Raw genomic sequence first — 18542 nt, forward strand, 5'->3', positions numbered from 1 at the left:
GCCAGGTCAAGATCTCGCGGTCCGTGAGTTCGAGCCCCGCGTCGGGCTCTGGGCTGATGGCTCAGAGCCTGGAGCCTGTTTCCGATTCTGTGTCTCCCTCTCTCTCTGCCCCTCCCCCGTTCATGCTCTGTCTCTCTCTGTCCCAAAAAAATAAATAAACGTTAAAAAAAAATTAAAAAAAAACAATAATTTCATTTCATTGATTGGCTAAATGATAATTTATAGAAAGTTCCATTCATCTCAATATAATAAAATGTTTTTTTCAAACTCTAGTTTAAAATCCTGATGCCATCATCTTCACTAAATAAGGGAATTAACTTGAGTCACCATATATTCAGCTTTATATAAACACTTTAAATAAACTATTAACAACTAGAAGTTTTTAATGCAGACTGCACAAAGTCTACTAACACTCTTCCTAAATTTTCTTCTACTACATTAGCTTCATATTTTTGACCTCTAGATGAATGAAAAAATCCTTAAAAGCATTTAGCACAGGAAAACACGAGACGATGATAAGCTTTCTAAAAGTCACAAGCTTGATGTCTTTCTCACTCTGCAATAGGATCTCTGAGCAAAATAATCCTGCAGATTAACACTTTTGGGTTTTTTTGGTCAGAGTGATGAATTTTGAAAAATCAACTTTTCCATCTGAGAATTTCTCAGCGTTCCATTTGTAACTAAACATTAATTCATAGCCCAGGAAGATTTAAATCATTTTCCTAAAAAATAGAGAATAGGACAAAAACAATACCTATAGATGATTCTATTTAAGACTGTGTTATATCATTTCTTCTTTTAGAAAACTCTACCTCATATGAAAGAAGAGCTTTGATACAAACAGTTTATTAACGACAAGGAGGAAAGGGGCAAAGAGAAAAAACACAGACAGGCAGGAAATCAAAGTTTACCTAAAAATTTCCTTTGCAAAATAATCCGCTGACAAAGATGAGTTAGTGGAAAGAAATGAATATCCTGATACTGTTCCCAACAAAATTTTGAACTATTAAGGGATGTTATTATTCATTTCCCTGGTTACCATGATCCTGTGATTACAAACTATTCTATGTTTTAGAAAGCTATGCAATTTCCTTAAGCAGCTACAGAATATAGGTTTAAGTGGAGGTAAAGTAATATATATAATACTTATTAATTTTAATAAGCGTTAAGATATTTCAAACACTGTAACTAGAAATCACAGTTGGCAAATGATAAGAAGGCTTATAAATCAACTTTTCATTTCTCTACCATATATGTTGCTAATTTTCTTAGCAACTGACATTAGAAATTCCAGTATCTTCAAGATAAAAATTTCCCGAGAAATTATGAATCTGGGTTCCAGAAGACCCATGGATGATACTCCAATGTCAGGTATGGAACCACTGAGATAGAGACAATTTTAGAAGGTCATCAGTCTAGTGAGCTAAAGGATAGTGTTACTATTCTGCCAAAAGTGACCGAGAAATCCAATTTAACTGGTATGATTAAGCATATTAATTTCCTTCTCATTAGTATAATGAACAGTATAGAACTAATATAGTATGAAATTAGATAATCTCTTTCAGCAAAAAACATGAAGCAATGATATTAACTTTTGCAAGCTCCTACAATATATAAAGATAAAACTGTTAAAAGGTCATACCCTCACTTTCCCATTTTTTAATAAATATCATGAAATACTAACCTCAGCTTAGTATGAAATTTCTAGTCCCCAGGGTGATTAAAATAAATAGGACCTATGAATACTCATGAAAACTAAATTTTAGTATTACTTTAAGTTCACAGAACTCAAAGATATAAATTTGGCTTTTACTTTCGAAGAGTATTGCACTAAATTAGAGTCAGAACTGTTCACCACACCAATTTGGATAATCAGGCCAAGTAGAATTTTTAGTACAAATGCCTAAATTTGTGTATACTGTGATCACACCATTTTGACTTTGAATAAAGTTTTAGCTTCTAATTCTGCATTCTTCCTTTAGGTTATATTTATATAGGCAGTTTAGAAATGAATTTATCAGTAAAAAAAAAAAAAATCAGAGAGTTACTATGCTATCGGTCAGGTTCTCTAGCTGTTACGTGTTCAGAATTGGAGACCTTATTCTGTGACCTTCAACAAGTCACTCAAACTTTCTTTGTCAAAATGTTACAAATGTTTACAACTCTTACACCCTTACAAAATGCTCTGCAACTTTCACGTACTGTGCAACTGTTACCCAGAACCTCCAAGAGCAGAACCCAATGTGGCTTGCATATGAAATGGTTACTGCTGTGATAGGCTAGAACTAAGAGTTTTACTTTGTGCAGCTGATGTACTTTATCTTCTTTAATCTTACTTTTGAAATGAAATTTCTAGTCCCCAGGGGGATTAAAATGGTTAGACTTTTAAGAAAGAGGAAACTGTATAAAAAGTAACGTAGAAATACAAAACTGTCCAGATTATATTAGGTTTATACTTTTGATTAGCTTTCTTTTAAAAAAAAAATTTCTTTTAATGTTTATTTATTTTTGAGAGCCAGAGAGAGACAGAGCACAAGTGGGGGAGGGGCAGAGAGAGAGGGAGACACAGAATCGGAAGCAGGCTCCAGGCTCTGAGCTGTCAGCACAGAGCCCAATGCAGGGCTCGAACTCACAAACCTGAGCCGAAGTCAGCGCTTAACTGACGGAGCCACCCAGGGGCCCCATGATTACTCTAGCTTTCTAATTTAAGATAGTATAATTTATGTACATATATATTCCCAATAATAAAAAAGTTATTCTCCTACAGCAGCTTTCCTATCACTGCTAAGACTGTCCAACATGTTGACTGTCAGTATATGATGTATGTGTGTGTAATGTTGCTTATTTCTTTAAGAGTAAAGTAAGTATGGGGTGCCTGGGTGGCTCAGTCAGTTAAGCATCTGACTCTTGACTTCGGTTCCAGACACGATCGTGGTATCAAGCCCTGCACTGGGCTCTACACTGGGTGCGGGGCCTGCTTGAGTCTCTCTAGCCCCTTCTCTTTGCCCCTCCCTGCTTCAAAAAAAAGGAGTAAATAAATTTTGCCACCAAAGGAAATAAAAACAATAAAATATATAAATACAGATACCTAAAATATTTTGCAAGCTAATTTTTGAAATATCCTGCCTGAAAATAAAACTATATGATGTAGAAACTTTAGAGTATCACTTCACTGTTACCTGGTAGGAGTGTCAAACATCATATACAATAGAAATATCTTATGAATTGAGGATTAAATTACTATATAATTAGAGGACAAACTGAGGGTTACCAAAGGGGAGGTCGATAGGGACATGGGTAAAATAGTTTATGGGGATTAAGGAGTGCACTTGTGATGAGCACTGGGTGTCTTTTTTTTTTAATGTTTATTTTTGAGAGAGAGAGAGAGAGAGACAGAGAGAGAGACAGAGACAGACATGGAGCAAGTGGGGGAGGGGTAGAGAGAGAGAGGGAGACACAGACTCTGAAACAGGCTCCAGGCTCTGAGCTGTCAGCATGGAGCCCAATACAAGTCTCGAACTCACAAACTGTGAGCCAAAGTCTGACGCTTAACCAACGGAGCCACCCAGGTGCCCCAAGCACTGGGTGCTGTTTGGAGTGCTGAATCACTATATTGTATACCTGAAACTAACGTAACACTGTATGTTAACTATACTGGCATTTAGAATAGAATAGAATAGAATAGAATAGAATAGAATAGAATAGAATAGAATAGAAAATTAAAATTAAATTAAAATTACTGTACAATTTTCATTTATATTCACTCTTGGAGTATAACTGCATTACTATTAGAAACACTTTATTTTAAATTTATTTAACTTTAAGGGTCCTTTATATTAGTAATATATTATTACACAAATAAAGGCTTATTATGAATTTTAATTGTATACATTTAATTACCTCATCTTACTTTGAAGAAATTATATATGCTTAAACATTTTCATTTCTCACAAGTAATAAAATTACAACTAAAATAGTCTTTACTAAAAATTCAAATAGAACTCTATGGTATTTATGGCTTAAAGTAAAAAAAAAAAAATTGTAGCCACTTTAGAAACTATTTTCTACTTTGGTTTAGGTATGAGAGATGGAGTTACTGTACCTCACAAAGCAGTAAGTCAATGATGTGGAAGACCATGCAGAGAGGGAACTTGGCAGTGAAAAGAGTGAGAAACCACTGGGACGCGTACATATGTGCTTCCAGGTGCAGATCACAAAAATGGGTATGCAGGTCTGGTAACTGCTCCTAAAAAGTCAAAGTGGAAAATTGAGGGGAAGGAAGACTGAGAAGCTTTATTTCCTACCACTACTATAATTTAGGACAAGCTTTCTATGACCACTCTCAATTTTTCATGGCATCTGCTGAATTTTATGTAATTACACAGAAGCAATGACAGGAGATGAGCACTGGGGACACGATAATCAAGGAAAATAAGGCAGACTTGTTATGAACAAATAACAAATATCACCTGTTGCTCACTTGACTGTTCTTGTTTCTTGGGACATGCTTGCTCTGACAGAACACCTGTAGTCTAATCAATGTCATCCCTCCAGAGTCCAGTCCAACACCCCATTCAGGGTTCAATGCCTAACTACCTAGGTTATCTTCTCTTTGGAGACCACTTAATATCAACATCATCTGGGATCTATGGTATCACTCCAGTAAATTTGTGCAGTATTGAGAAAAGCCCAAAACACAACCAAACTTTCAAACAATAGGTCCTTGACATTAAAAATGGCAAACTATAGAAACTGTGCAAGTGTATAATGTATGAAATCGGATGTCTCCTAAAAATGCCTTTATGTCACCCTGATCCCTTTTTTTTCCAATTTACACAAGTAAATGCTTGTCAAAAGCATGAAAGGTAAAGTGCAGAGTATCAGCCTAGCTATTCCTCTAACTGAAAGACAAAAGCAAAGATACGTAAAAGCCCACGTTCATTTTGTTTTCATAAACAGATCACAAAAACAAAAAGAAAAGCCTAACTTCTTACATCAGATGCTTTTTGAAAAGCACCCAGATGTACCCATTAGGTACTTTAAATTTGGGTGTCCAAATGGTCACCACTGAAAGATGCTAACAGAAAAATGTGTCTGGTTTTCTTCACAGTACCACAAACATGCTCTTCATTTATCAGTTACACTTATTTGACTCTTAAAGCTTTTAAGAATACGGACCTTAGAAAAAAACATAAACTCCTGTAAATGAAAGGTAAAGAAGTGAAAAGTCCCAAATATTTACTTGGAAGGATTAAATCTCTAAAAAAGAGTCTATTGCTTTTACTGTCCATAGTTACCAGATTCTTCTACAGTCTTTTTTCTCCTCAATGCCTGTATGCCATTGTACAGTTCATTTCATACGCCATTACAGTTCATTTGACATCTTTCCCCCATTTCATTTCTTCCTAATGTTTAAGGTTTTCTACCCTCCCACATTCTTTTCTAGTGAAGTTGTCCGTAACTCCACTGCTAAGTCTCTCTCTTCCCTGTTTTAGTTTTTCGGTCTCCTACTGACCTCGCCTCCCTCTTTAGACACCTACGGATCTCCTGACAGGTCATGCCAATGAGCTCCGACCACTATCTCTGCTGCTGCATCCCCCTAACCTTCCTCCTTGATTAACTTTACTTTTATCCAACACGGACTCAATCCATTCATGTATTTCCTTCACATTTTTCTTGGATTCCCAATACCCCATATAGAGAAAGCCATATAAACACACTGCACAGGGGCACCTGGGTGGCTTAGTGAGTTGAGCATCAAACTTTGGCTCAGGTCATGATCTCACAGTTCATGAGTTCCAGCCCCACTGTGGGCTCACTGCTGCCAGCACAGAGTCTGCTTCAGATCCTCTGTCTCCCTCTTTCTCATTCTCTATCTCTCTCAGTGTTTAATGTTAATGTTTAATAGATAAACATTAAAAAACAGATATAAGATTTCCAACATCAGGTGGAATTTCAAACCTACTCAGTAATTCCTTTTATCAGCACTAGTCATTAACTTTGCTTTTGCTCACAATTTTTTTATTATGTCATATCTGACACAGATTAAATAATGTGTTCCTCTTAAATACAAATTTACACAGACATATTGTGAAACAGTAACAACACTGTTTGAGATCAGGACATTATATGAGAAAAAATTTTTAATACATCTCTACATTAAAATGTTTAAGTTTTTTATTCTCTTTAAATACCTTTCTGTCCCTTCAAAGAGTTCTGTACATGTGGACCTAAATATGGTACTGATGCTAATTAAGGTGGAGAAAGCTCTTACGTATTTCAATCTTTATTCTGTTAACATCTTCATTTCTTTACAAATAATAGTTGGGAATCTCTTCACTGACTTAACTCACTATATTAAAGTTGAATATTTAAAATAGAAGACTATTTTAAAAATGATCAAATGGTGAAATAAATATTAACACCAATGTAGATAGTGGTCAGAAACCAAATATGTCTACATTTTCTGTAGAAGTCCATTAAACCTCCATGAATCATTACTGTTCATCAATTTTATTACTTTTTCTGTACTTCAAACAACCCCTGAGTGACAAAAGCCTAATTTTCACTCACCTGCATTAGTCTCTCCAACTGATAGAATTTACAGTGAAGATCTTCAAAGTTGTTTTTGTAGAGATCTCGCAAACCATAGTCATACATGATTTTCACCAAAACACAGAATGCTTGTTCCTCTGGCATCTATAGGAAAACAGATACATAGAGAACCTGACTGAGTGGCATGTGGCCAGAATGTCAGAAAAGTCCCTTCATGTTAGCAGTCCGCTGCATCAAGGGCTAAAGGCCTCTACTCACGGTTCCTGAGTTCAAGCCCCGCATCGGGCTCCATGCTGGCAGTGTGGAGCCTGCTTGGGATTCTTTCTCTCTGCCCTTCCCCTGCTCATGCTCTCTCTCTCTCTCAAAATAATAGATAAACTTTAAAAAAAATAGGTAATATAATCACATGATTCAAAAATCAAAATGATGCAAAAGTATATAAAGGTAAAAGTCTTATTCCTCTCTATCTCCAAGTATAATAACCCCCATACCCGCCCCCCTCATCTCTTTGGCATAACCTTATAACTATGCTCAATAATTTCTCATGTATCCTGCTAGTATTTCTTTATGCAAATAAAAGAATCACACTTATTTTATTTCTTCCCTTATCTACATAGAAGATAACATTCTCTAAACATTACTATGCATCTTGCTTCCACAGCCCCCCCCCCCCGCAGATTCTCAAAAGAGGGGCTGCTGGGTCAAAGGGTAAGTGCAATTTTAATTTTCATAGACAGGGAGAGGCTGACTTCCCAGTCTTCTTGATACTGCTATTTTCTTTCTATATAAATAGTTTTTAGGAAAGAATGTTATGAACTTCCACCATTAAGAGTTAAATGACAAATTCTAATATACCCTTCCTAGACGTATTTTTATCTGAACAGAAAATGAAATCTTAAACCCAAGAAACAAATCTCTACATCGTGGTATCAATAAACTGAAGGGATTTAGAAAGAAACATATCCAATATTCTAGAAATTACATCAAGCCAACAGAAAAAGATTTTATCTTCAACTCACTGTCCTAAAATGTAACTGTTTATGTAAACATTTACTTGCAATGTCACTTCTTTGAAAATCTGACCTTGGCTGATTATGATATTTGACACCTTGTTAAATTGACTGCCTGCCTGAATAATTGAATCAAGTAGAATTCTATTTATCCACTTAGAAATGTAACTGTTTATTTAAATTCCTACACCAATTGGCCACTTCTATTTTCTACTTACAAACCAAAAAATATGTAAATTAGTTAAGTAAAACCTAAAGTTAAGTAAGTACACTTAGTTGTTGTCATTTCAATTCTGTAAATATTTACTTATTTCGTATTTTTTTAAGCTTATTTATTCATTTTGAGAGAGAGAGAGAGAGAGAGAGAGAGAGAGTGAGCACATGCAGGGAAGGGGCAGAGGGGGAGGGAGAGAAAGAATCCCAAGCAGGCTCCATACTGTCAGCTCAGAGCCCAATGTAGGGCTCAATCTCAGACACTGTGAGATCATGACCTGAGCCAAAATCAAGAGTCAGACCTTAACCAACTAAGCCAGGCACTTCTACTTATTTCTTTTTTTATCTGAGTTGTTTGGGGCTTTGACCCCAGGTGTTCAAGTCAGCAAACATTTTTCAGCTTACACTCATTTAGATGCAAATGCACTGTATTCTTCCCTCTTTTAACAATTCTGTCATTGGAGCCTCAAGTGACACTGACTTGCACATGCATGGTGTACCCCTCTTACCACCAAGTCTTAGCCTCTCCATCTTTCTCTTGGATCTTTCCTAAAATGGCCATACAAAAGTGCTCATGTAAGGTAATGGTAGCCCTAGAGAAACGAATTCACTTATAATCTCCCTCTAAGTGAATGATGTTTAAATAGTTGGTATCCTATAAAGGGAGCAAGCCTTTATTTCCTTAAATGGGTAAAGCCATTAAAGTAAATGAAAGGTTTAAATGCCGTATGGGATTCACCCAGCCAGTTACTGAACATGAGAGGTGTATGCAGTGTGCTAGGCCCTGCGCACACAGAAGTAATGGTATAGCATCTTCCCAAAGGACAACTAAATAGGGAATCTCTTTGACTTTGATATGGACACACCAATCCTGGGATAAACAACATCGCTACAGCGAGAGCACAAGCAAGGGGTGGGTATGAGCTCGACCAGGAAAAATTAGTGAGGAAAATGACAAATGAACATAAATCTCTACTTTGCTTTTAGGTATGGAGCTTAAATTCTCCCTCCCTCCGTCTATCTCCCTCATCTCTATCTCACTCTTCTCGGCTCTTTCCTCCCCACTCCCCATCCATTTCTCTCTCACACACAAACAATATATTTAATATGCGTTCTTAAAAAGACAAAAGCCTTTATACGTTGGAGTTTGATCCCCCAAAATAAAGTGGCCCAATTCCAGTCCATAACCTTTATTTAAAAAAAAGAAAATCTGGGGCGCCTGGGTGGCTCAGTCGGTTGAGCGAACGACTTCGGCTCAGGTCATGATCTCGCGGTCTGTGAGTTTGAGCCCCGCGGCGGGCTCTGTGCTGACAGCTCAGACCTGGAGTCCATTTCAGATTCTGTGTCTCCCTCTCTCTGACCCTCCCCCATTCATGCTCTGTCTCTCTCTGGCTCAAAAATAAATAAACGTTAAAAAAAAATAAAAAAAAAAGAAAATCTCCATTTGGGGGAGTGGGGAGTCTTAGAGCTCTTGTCTTCCATGTCTAGCTTCAGGCAACAAAAATCAAGTTTTCGATTTCCAGTAGGTTCACATGCCACACAAAAATGGTAGACGAACCCTATAAAATACCAGCCCCGCGGGGGTAGAGTCAATACTGAAGATCAGCGAAGACGAAGGTCAGGCATAATAGGTTCTTACAGGATCTCAGATACTGTCTCATGATAAAACTGACTAAAAATGAACCCTTACGAAGTCAAAAAGGCTGTGAAACAAAATGAGTGAGAAAGTAATGTGAAACACGTATGTATAATCCTTTGGAAAGTGAAAATGCAACCTTCTCTTTCTTGTTTAAACACTAAATGCAATCTATTCAGCATGTCTAATTAAGCTTCCCTGGATATTTCTCTTTGCATTAGTAGTAGCAACCAGGGCAAGCAAATAAAACTTAGCAAAAAAATGTCAAAGATTTTAAAAATGAAAATAAAGATCTAAAAATTTATAAAACAAACAACAAATACTGACTGACATTTAAACTGCAAAGGCTTGTAATGATATTTTGTTTTTGAAGGATAAGATAATACATGTTTGAGGAAGATATACCTTAGAAAAGTGTCAGTATCAGGGAGTAAAAGCTGATCCTAGACTGGTGGTATTGTGAAATGTAAGAAGTCTGATAGGAAAATATAGTTTGGAAATGCTTTCTTTTTAAAGTTTTATCTAAGTAAAATCTACACCCCATGTGGAGCTCGAACTCACAACCCCGCGATCAAGAGTCACATGCTCTTCCAACTGAGCCAGTGAGGCACCCCACAGTTTGGAAATTCTAAACAATAATCACTTACTGATGGTCACGAATGATTCCAACAATGGCACAAGATTTTACTTCTAAAATTAAATAATTTATTAGCATTGTCAATTCAAATAAACATAATACTAATAATTCTATTAACAAGTTGGGTAATAGGGGTCTTGCTAAAGCATTAGGAGTATTTGGCCATTATCCAGAACTCATCAAACAGCACAAAGTAAATGGACTGGACTTGAGAAGTGCTGTGTAGCAGGGCAGCATTTGATAGTATTTCCATCATCCAGATTAAAACATTTACAAACAGACTCAGAGGTCAGATAACAGTACAATGCAGCAAAACAATGAGTAAGTGATTTTCAGTATTTACTACTTCTGGATTTTAAAACTTTATCTCATTGTAAGCTTAATCATTCCATTTTCTCCAGCTTTATTGAGATGCAATTGACATAGAACACTGTGTAATTTTCAAGTGTTCAAAGTGATGATTATATATAGATATGTTACAAATATAACATATATATATATTTCTCAAAATGATGACCATCATAGATTAGTTAAAAGATCTGTCACCTCACATAGTTACAATTTTTTTCGTGTAGTAAGTAACTTTTAAGATCTCTCTTAGCAACTTTCAAATATACAGTACGGTATTGTCAACTATAGTCATCAAACTGTTAACCAGAACTTATTAATTTCATAACTTAAAGTTTGTACCATTTCACCACACTCACCCATTCTCCCCCCACCCCGTGGCAACTACCAATCTACTCTCTTTAATGACTTCAGCTTGTTTAGAGTCTACATATAACTGATACACACTTATTTTCTTAGCATAATGCCCTTTAGGTCTACCCATGCTGTCACAAATGGCAGGATTTCCTTTTTTATGGGTGAATAGTATTCCATTATATGTATATGCCACATTATCTTTACCCATTCACCTGCTGATGGACATCTAGGTTGTTTCCATGTCTTGCCTATTGTAAATAGTGCTGCTATGAACATGGGGGTGCTAATATCACTTTAAGATGGTAATTTCATTCTTTCTGGATATATATTCAGAAGTGGAATTGCTGGATCATAGGGTAGTTCTATTTTTAATATTCCGAAGAACGTCCATACTGTTTTCCATAGTAGCTTCACCAGTTTACATTCCCACCAAAGTGTACAAGGGTTCCCTTTTATCCACATCCTTGCCAATACTTGTTACCTCTGGTCTTTTTGATAATAGTTATTTTAACAGGTGTGAGACAATATCTCATTGTGTTTTTTATCTCCATGATGATTGGTGTTGTTGAGCACCTTTTCATATACCTGTTAGATTCTGAGTATCTTCTTTGGAAAAAATGTCTATTCAGGTCATCTGCCCATTTTTTCATTGGGTGATCCGCCCCCTCCCCTCCCCGAGTTATAGTTCTTCATATGTTTTGGATATTAATCCTTATCAGATATGTGGTTTGCAAATATTTTTTTCCATTGTGTAGGCTGCCCTTTCATTTTGCGGATGTTTCTTTTGCCATGAAGATGTAGTCCCACTTGTTAATCTTTGCTTTTGTTGTCTGTGCTTTTGATGTCCTATCCAAAGAATCACTGTCAAGACCAAAGTCAAAAAGATTTTTATCTATGTTTACCTCTAGGTGGTTTCAGGTTTCAGGTCTTACATTTAAATACTTAATCCATTTTAATTTTTATGAGGTGTAAGACAGGGGTGCAGTTTCACTCTTTAGCATATGGTGTCCAGTTTTCCTAACACCATTTACTAAAGAAACTACCCTTTCCCCATTAAATATGCCTAGCTTCTTTGTCAAATTATTAGTTGGCTATATATGCATAGCTTTATTTCTGGGCTCTCAATTCTGTTTCATTGGTCTACAGAACAATTTTTATGTCAGTATCATACTGATTACTATAGTTTTGTAGGAGATACTGATATGCCAGTATCATTTGATTACTATAGTTTAGTAAGAGAGTTTAAAATCAGAAAAGTGTGATGCCTCCACCTTTGCTCTTCTCCTCAGGACTGTTTTGGCATTCAGGGTCTTCTATGTTTCCACACAACATTTTAGATTGTTTTTTCTAATTCTGAAAAACTGTCATTGGGATTAAGTTTTAAAAATTAAAAAAATTAATTTTAGAGAGCACAAGTGGGGGAGAGGGGCAAAGGGGGGGGGAGAAAGGGAGAGAGAAAGAATCTTACACAGGTTCCATGTTCAGCATGGAGCCTGACGTGGGGCTCGATCCCACAACCCTGGGATCATGACCTGATCCAAAATCAAAAGCCAGATGCTCAACCTACAGAGCCACTCAGGCACCCTTGTCATTGTGATTTTAATAGGGATTGCATTGAATCTGTAGATTAATTTCTGCATATTCACGAATTTTCTAACTCTTCTCCTGTTACTGATTTCTAGTTTCATACCACTGTGATGGTAAAAGCTACCTTATACAGGTCCTATATTCATAAATTTCTTGAGATTCTTTTCCGTGACCTAACATATGATCTATCCTAGAAAATGTTCCATGAGTTCTTGAGAAGAATGTGTATCCTGCTGGTGTTGGGTGGAATGTTTTGTATTTGTCTGTTTAGTCCATTTAGTCCATAGTGCTGTTCAAATCTGCTGTTTCCTTATTGGTTTTCTGCCTAGATGATCCATTGTTGACAGTGAGGTTTTAAAGTCCCCAAATATTACAGTTGTTATTTATTTCTCCTTTTAGTTCTGTTTGTATCTGCTTTATATATTAGGTGTGCCAATGTGGGTGAATACATGTTTTTAATTGTTATATCTTCTTGACGGCATTTTTATCATTATATGGTGACTTTGTCTCTTTTGACCTTTTTTAGCTTCAAGTCTATTTTGTCCAATGTAAGTATAGCTACCTCTACTTTCTTTGGGTTACAATTTGCTTGAAATACGTTTTTTTCTCCTTTTACTCTCAGTCTGTATGTGTCCTTAAGACTAAAGTGAGTCTTGGGGCGCCTGGGTGGCGCAGTCGGTTAAGCGTCCGACTTCAGCCAGGTCACGATCTCGCGGTCCGTGAGTTCGAGCCCCGCGTCAGGCTCCGGGCTGACGGCTCGGAGCCTGGAGCCTGTTTCCGATTCTGTGTCTCCCTCTCTCTCTGCCCCTCCCCCGTTCATGCTCTGTCTCTCTCTGTCCCAAAAATAAATAAACGTTGAAAAAAAAATTAAAAAAAAAAAAAAGACTAAAGTGAGTCTCTTATAGACAACATATTATTGGGTCTTATTTTCTTTTTCCAATCAGCTATTCTATATATTTTGATTGGAGAACTTATCCATTTATGTTTAAAGTCATTATTAATAGATAACAACTCACTATTGACATTGTGTTAACTGTGTTCTGACTTTTTTTGTGGGTTGTTTCTTGCTTTCTCTTTTGCTGTCTTCCTTTATGATTTAATGGCTTCCTGTGACAGTATGCTTTCTCTTCTTGTCTCTTTAGTGAATCTACTGTCAATTTTGCTTTGTGGTTACCATGAAACTTACATAAAATATCCTATAGTTATAACATCCTATTTCAGGCTTAGGAAAACTCAACTTTGATAGTATACAGAAATGGGATACTTTTACTTCTCCCCCCCCACCTCACACTTTAGGTTATTGATGTTAGAATATACATCTTTTTTATATTGTATAGAAAAAATTATTGTAGTTATGGTTATTTTTAATATATTTATTTTTTAACTTTACACAAGAGTTGTAAGTAAATTATGTACTACCACTATATATTACACAAACTGACTTTGACTACATACTTACCATCACCAGTGAATTTTACACATTCATATGCTTTCACAATGTTAATGAGCATCCCTTTTATTTCAGCTTGATAAATGCCCTTCAGAGTTTATTGTAAGAGAGGTCCAGTGATGATGAACTCCCTCAGCTTTTGGTTGTTTGGAGAAATCTTTATCTCTCCTTCATTTCTGAAGGTTAGCTTTGCCAGGTATGATATACTTTTGCTCTCAATACGTCTTTGAATATATAGTCCCACTCTTTCCTGGCCTACAGTGTTTCTGCTGAGATACTAAACAGTTATATGGAGAGTTCACTTGTATGTGGTGAGTAGCTTCTTGTTGTCCTCAAAATTCTCTTTGATTTTTGACAACTTAATTATAATGTGTCTTGGTGTAACCCTGTTCAGATTATAACCATTTGGGGTCTCCTGGGCATCATAAATCTGGAAGTCCTTTTCTATCCCCAAGTTCAGGAGGTGTATAGCCATTGTTGCTTTAAATGAACTTTCTTTCCCTGTTTCACTTCCTTCTGGGATTCCCATAATGCATATATTACTTCATGTGATGGTGTCCCATAAGTTCTGTAGGCTTTCTTCACTTTTTTTCATTTTTTTCTTTTTGCTCCTCTGACGTGACAGTTCAAATGACTTATCTTCCAGTTCACGGATTCCTTCTTACATTTGGTTGAGTCTGTTGTAGTTGTCTATTAAAGTCTTCAGTTCAATCATTGTAGTCTTCAGCTCTAGAATCTGTATTGTGATGGCTTCTATTTCTTTCTTGGCTTCATTTTGCTTTCCTAACTTCAATTAGTTATCTGTGTGTTCTTGTAGCTCACTGAACTTTGAAAGGATTATTCTGAATGCTTTATTAGACATTTCATAGACCTCCATTTCTTTATAGCCACTTGAGCTTTATTAATTTCCTTTGGTAGTGTCATGTTTACCTGATTCTTCATGATCCATGATTCCTTATGTTTTTACCTGCACACTTGATTAAGTGGTCTCCTCTTCCACACATTACAGGTTTGCTTTGGCATGAAAAGACCTTCACCAGTTAGCTCAGCTTAAGTACTAATGGGTTAGTTAGTAGCATCTGTGGGAAAGCAGGGCGTGCTATCAGAGACCAGTTGAGTGAGGCCACTGCTCATGCTCTGAGATCTGGGGGGGGATGGTACTGGCTAGGCTACACAGTTGGGTGAGCCTGCTGGCTGTGCTAAACATTCAAGTAAGACCAGTGGGTGGGCTCACAGATTGGGTGGGGCTGCTGGCAATGCTCCATGGTTAGGTGAGGCCACTAGCTTGGTTCTGCAATCACTTTTAGATGAACACGGTCAGAGGCCACGTTCCCTGGCAGGGTGGTGCCACTGGTTGGACTCCCCAGTTAGGCAGAGTTGTGGGTTGGCCCCTGAAACAGCCCCTGGTCAAGTGGGGCCTCAGGTTGTCCTGCCTGACCAGACGGTCATGCTGGCTGGCCTTTGTGTTCAGGTGGGGCCATGGGGCGTATCTCAAAGTTGTGCAGGACCATAGGCTTGGCTTCACAACCAGGCAAGCCACTGACTGTGCTCTGCTGTTGGATAGAGTAACTGCCTGGGCTCTCTGGTCAAGAGGGGTTTCCAGCTATTATCTCACAGATGAGTGAGGCTAGAGACTGTGTTCTGTGCTCAGGTGAAATTACTGTCCAGGTTTCCTAACTAGGTGAGGCTGCAGGCTGTATTCAGCAATTGGGTAGGAGCATAGCCTGGGCAAGACTGTAGGCTGGGCACTCTGGCTTGGTGGTTCTGTAGACTAGGTTTTGAGTCTGCCCAGGGTCACTGTTATGCAGGGCCAGAGGCTATGATCAAGAGTTGGGCATGGCTTCTGACTTGGGTCTCTGTCTGAGCAGGGCTATAACATGGAATGTATAGTAGCTTGGATTCTCTGGTCAGGACTGGAGGCTAAGCTCAGCAACTGGGAATTTCCTTCCCTGTCTGAGCGAAGCAGAACACGTTCCATGGCCAGTCTGGCCCATTGACTAGGGATCCAAATCAGGCAGAACTGCCAACCAATATACGTTTTTTTAAAAATATTAAGAATCTGGAGCATGGGGATCTCTAATATTGAATACCCATCTTTCCTATATACATATAGGATCTCTGTCGTAAAATCAGTGCTGTTTTATTGGGGAAAGGAGGAGATAAGTATTAACATCTTATAATTTAAGATATCAAAATATCATCCATGGCTCTATGAAATACAAAACTAAGGACCTGACTCACATGTGTAATCTGAGACTCAATCATGATGTAATCATTGTTTGGTAACAAATGTTGATAAGTATCTGCCATCTGTACTAACACTGAATGGAGACAGTCTCTAAGCTTCGTTGCTTCTTTCTGCAATGAACCATAAAACAAAGCAGGTCTAAGTACTTCCAAAGTTTTTAAGGCTCACCTGATGTAAGATACATCAACATATGTTTCAAAGTAAAATTATATGTTAATATAAAATAATCCCCTTATTTAGGATAAAACTAAATGTTCTGTTATCCATGATGGTGTTTCATATATTTTTGTAATAAATCTATGTTTTTCCGTGAAGGCAATGAAAATTCCACTAATTTTTAGTTTTCTTCAACAAAGAAAGATGCTAGTGACAACTCTGAAAATCATGAACTTGTGAGTGTTCATTTTGTTTACAAATCGGAAGGCAAATAAAACGAAAACTTCTAGCTGTTCATTTTCCTTTTAAATCAAATACATGCTAAAATATATTTAAATGAAATGTCTATAAGCCATAAAACATATTGTACAACATACTAGTTTGCTGTGTGCAATCGATTTAAGCTAGTGGGACAAGGGTCCAAAAGAAAAGGCAGAGTAAATAATTACCAATTTTAGAAAAAAATAGCAACAAATAGTATTATTAGAGGCGTTCGTTCATGACTCCATCTGATCCTCATAAAAATTCTGTAAGGTGTGTATTATTTTTACATGTTAAATATTAACTAGTGAAGTTCAGAGAAGTTAAGTGATTTTCCAATAACTACACATCTATTAAGTAAAGCCTGGATTTAATTCCATGGTTGCATGCTTTTTTTTGTGCCAGATACAAAATAAGACCCTTTTCATTAGTAATATAAAGTATTCAATATTCATAAAAATCCTAGAAGAATGATAATATTACTTCCATTTTAAAAATGAAGAAGCTGAAGCTCAGAGAGTTTAGGAAACTTGAAAGGTATTAAACCACAATTCAAATGTACAGTTGTGCCTTTCATTATCCATGAAAGAGTTCAGCTTTGAAAGGGCAGAGAAACCAAAGACAGTAGTTAATGGGAAGATCAAGAGACTGTTTTTTAAAGGTAAGATGTCTTGAGTGTATTTACGCACATGGAGATGTTGTGAAATGGCTCAAAAGAAGTGAAGCAAGAATTAACTTGGAACAGAAAAATTTCCTGGATCTTAAGGAAAAAAAATGATTTAGGAGTACAGGACTTATTAAAAAATACAGCTCATTAAAAATTTCAGCTACTCTAAGTCAAGGTTATGTCACATGTAGCAGAATGCTGAATAATATAATGGCACACGTACTTTTACTTACATATACATATAAAGACACTAGGAACTCAGTATCTTCCATCTTCGGTTCTGCAGAAATGTTTTAATAAAACTAAGAAGTAGCTTTGCTTCTCATTTCTTAAGTCCACTGGTTAAATCTTATCTTAAACCTATCTTTTTGGGGAGTTGCATTAAAGGATTTGTAACTTGTAATTTTTAAACCTTATTTCATTTTTAAATATAACCCACAAAAATGCATAAAAGTTAAATGTATGCTTTAATAAATAATTTGATCATAAAGTGAAACCAAATAATTTATAAAGACAAATGTAACCACCACCCAGGTTAAGATAGAGTACTGTCAGTACTCTTGAAGATCCTGGTATGTCACTTCCCAATAATGACTCCTCATTTGTCAAGAAATCACTATCCTGGGTTACCTGGGTGGCTGGCTCAGTCAGTTAAGCATTGACTCAGTTTGGGCTCAGGTCATGATCTCACGGTTTGAGATCACAAAGTCTGACAGCATGGCGCCTGACTGAGATTCTCTCTCTCCCTTTCTATCTGCCCCTCCCTGGGCTCGCATGTGCTCTCTCTCTCTCAAAAATGAATGAATGAATGAATGAATGAATGAATGAATGAATAAATAAGAAATCACTATTCTGACTTTATCAGTAATCACTTCATTGGTGTTATTTATATTTTCCACCTACGTAGCATCCTAAAAATAGACTTCAGTTTTGTCTGCTATGAACTTTCCACTAAAGGGAAACATAACAAATGATACCAAGTATACTCTTCTTTCTTACTAAACCTTATGTTTGTATGACTCATTCACATTGATTGTAGTGTAAAACATTCATTTCACTGTTATATAGTGTTCTATTAAATATATCACAATTTTTCCATTTTAATGTCTAATTACAATTCTAGTATTAGACATTCTAACAGCAGACGTTTGAGGTGTTTGTTATAAACACTGATCTGAGGACAATTCTAACACACAATTTTGGTGTGCATGTGCATAAGTTTGACTAAAATATATATTTAGGAGTGGAATTGCTGGGTATGCATATCTTTGTCAGACAAAGCCTTTGGTTTCTGGAGGAATTGTGCCCATAGTTTTTTTAATTCAATAGTTTTAAACATTCTGGATTATCCAAAAATAATCCTTTCTATAGTTGGAAAGCTTCCATGCTTGCCATTAATAGTATATATACGCTAATT

At 36.7% G+C, this 18542-nt stretch overlaps 1 protein-coding gene across 8 annotated transcripts in view; it reads right to left on the minus strand.

Moving 5' to 3' along the window:
- RABGAP1L (RAB GTPase activating protein 1 like) overlaps window positions 1-18542 on the minus strand; it is an 802606-nt gene that overhangs the window by 278381 nt on the left and 505683 nt on the right. For all 8 annotated transcript variants that reach the window (XM_040446724.1, XM_040446725.1, XM_040446723.1 and 5 more), the window contains 2 exons: window positions 6574-6699; window positions 4103-4246 (listed from right to left, as the gene is read on the minus strand). In XM_040446724.1, the coding sequence (XP_040302658.1) occupies window positions 4103-4246; window positions 6574-6699 (270 nt within the window). The remainder of the gene's footprint in view (window positions 1-4102; window positions 4247-6573; window positions 6700-18542) is intronic.

This window comes from Herpailurus yagouaroundi, unplaced genomic scaffold (assembly GCF_014898765.1).
Source record: "Herpailurus yagouaroundi ecotype Mexico unplaced genomic scaffold, PumYag 195, whole genome shotgun sequence".
Classification (NCBI taxonomy): Eukaryota; Metazoa; Chordata; class Mammalia; order Carnivora; family Felidae; genus Herpailurus; species Herpailurus yagouaroundi.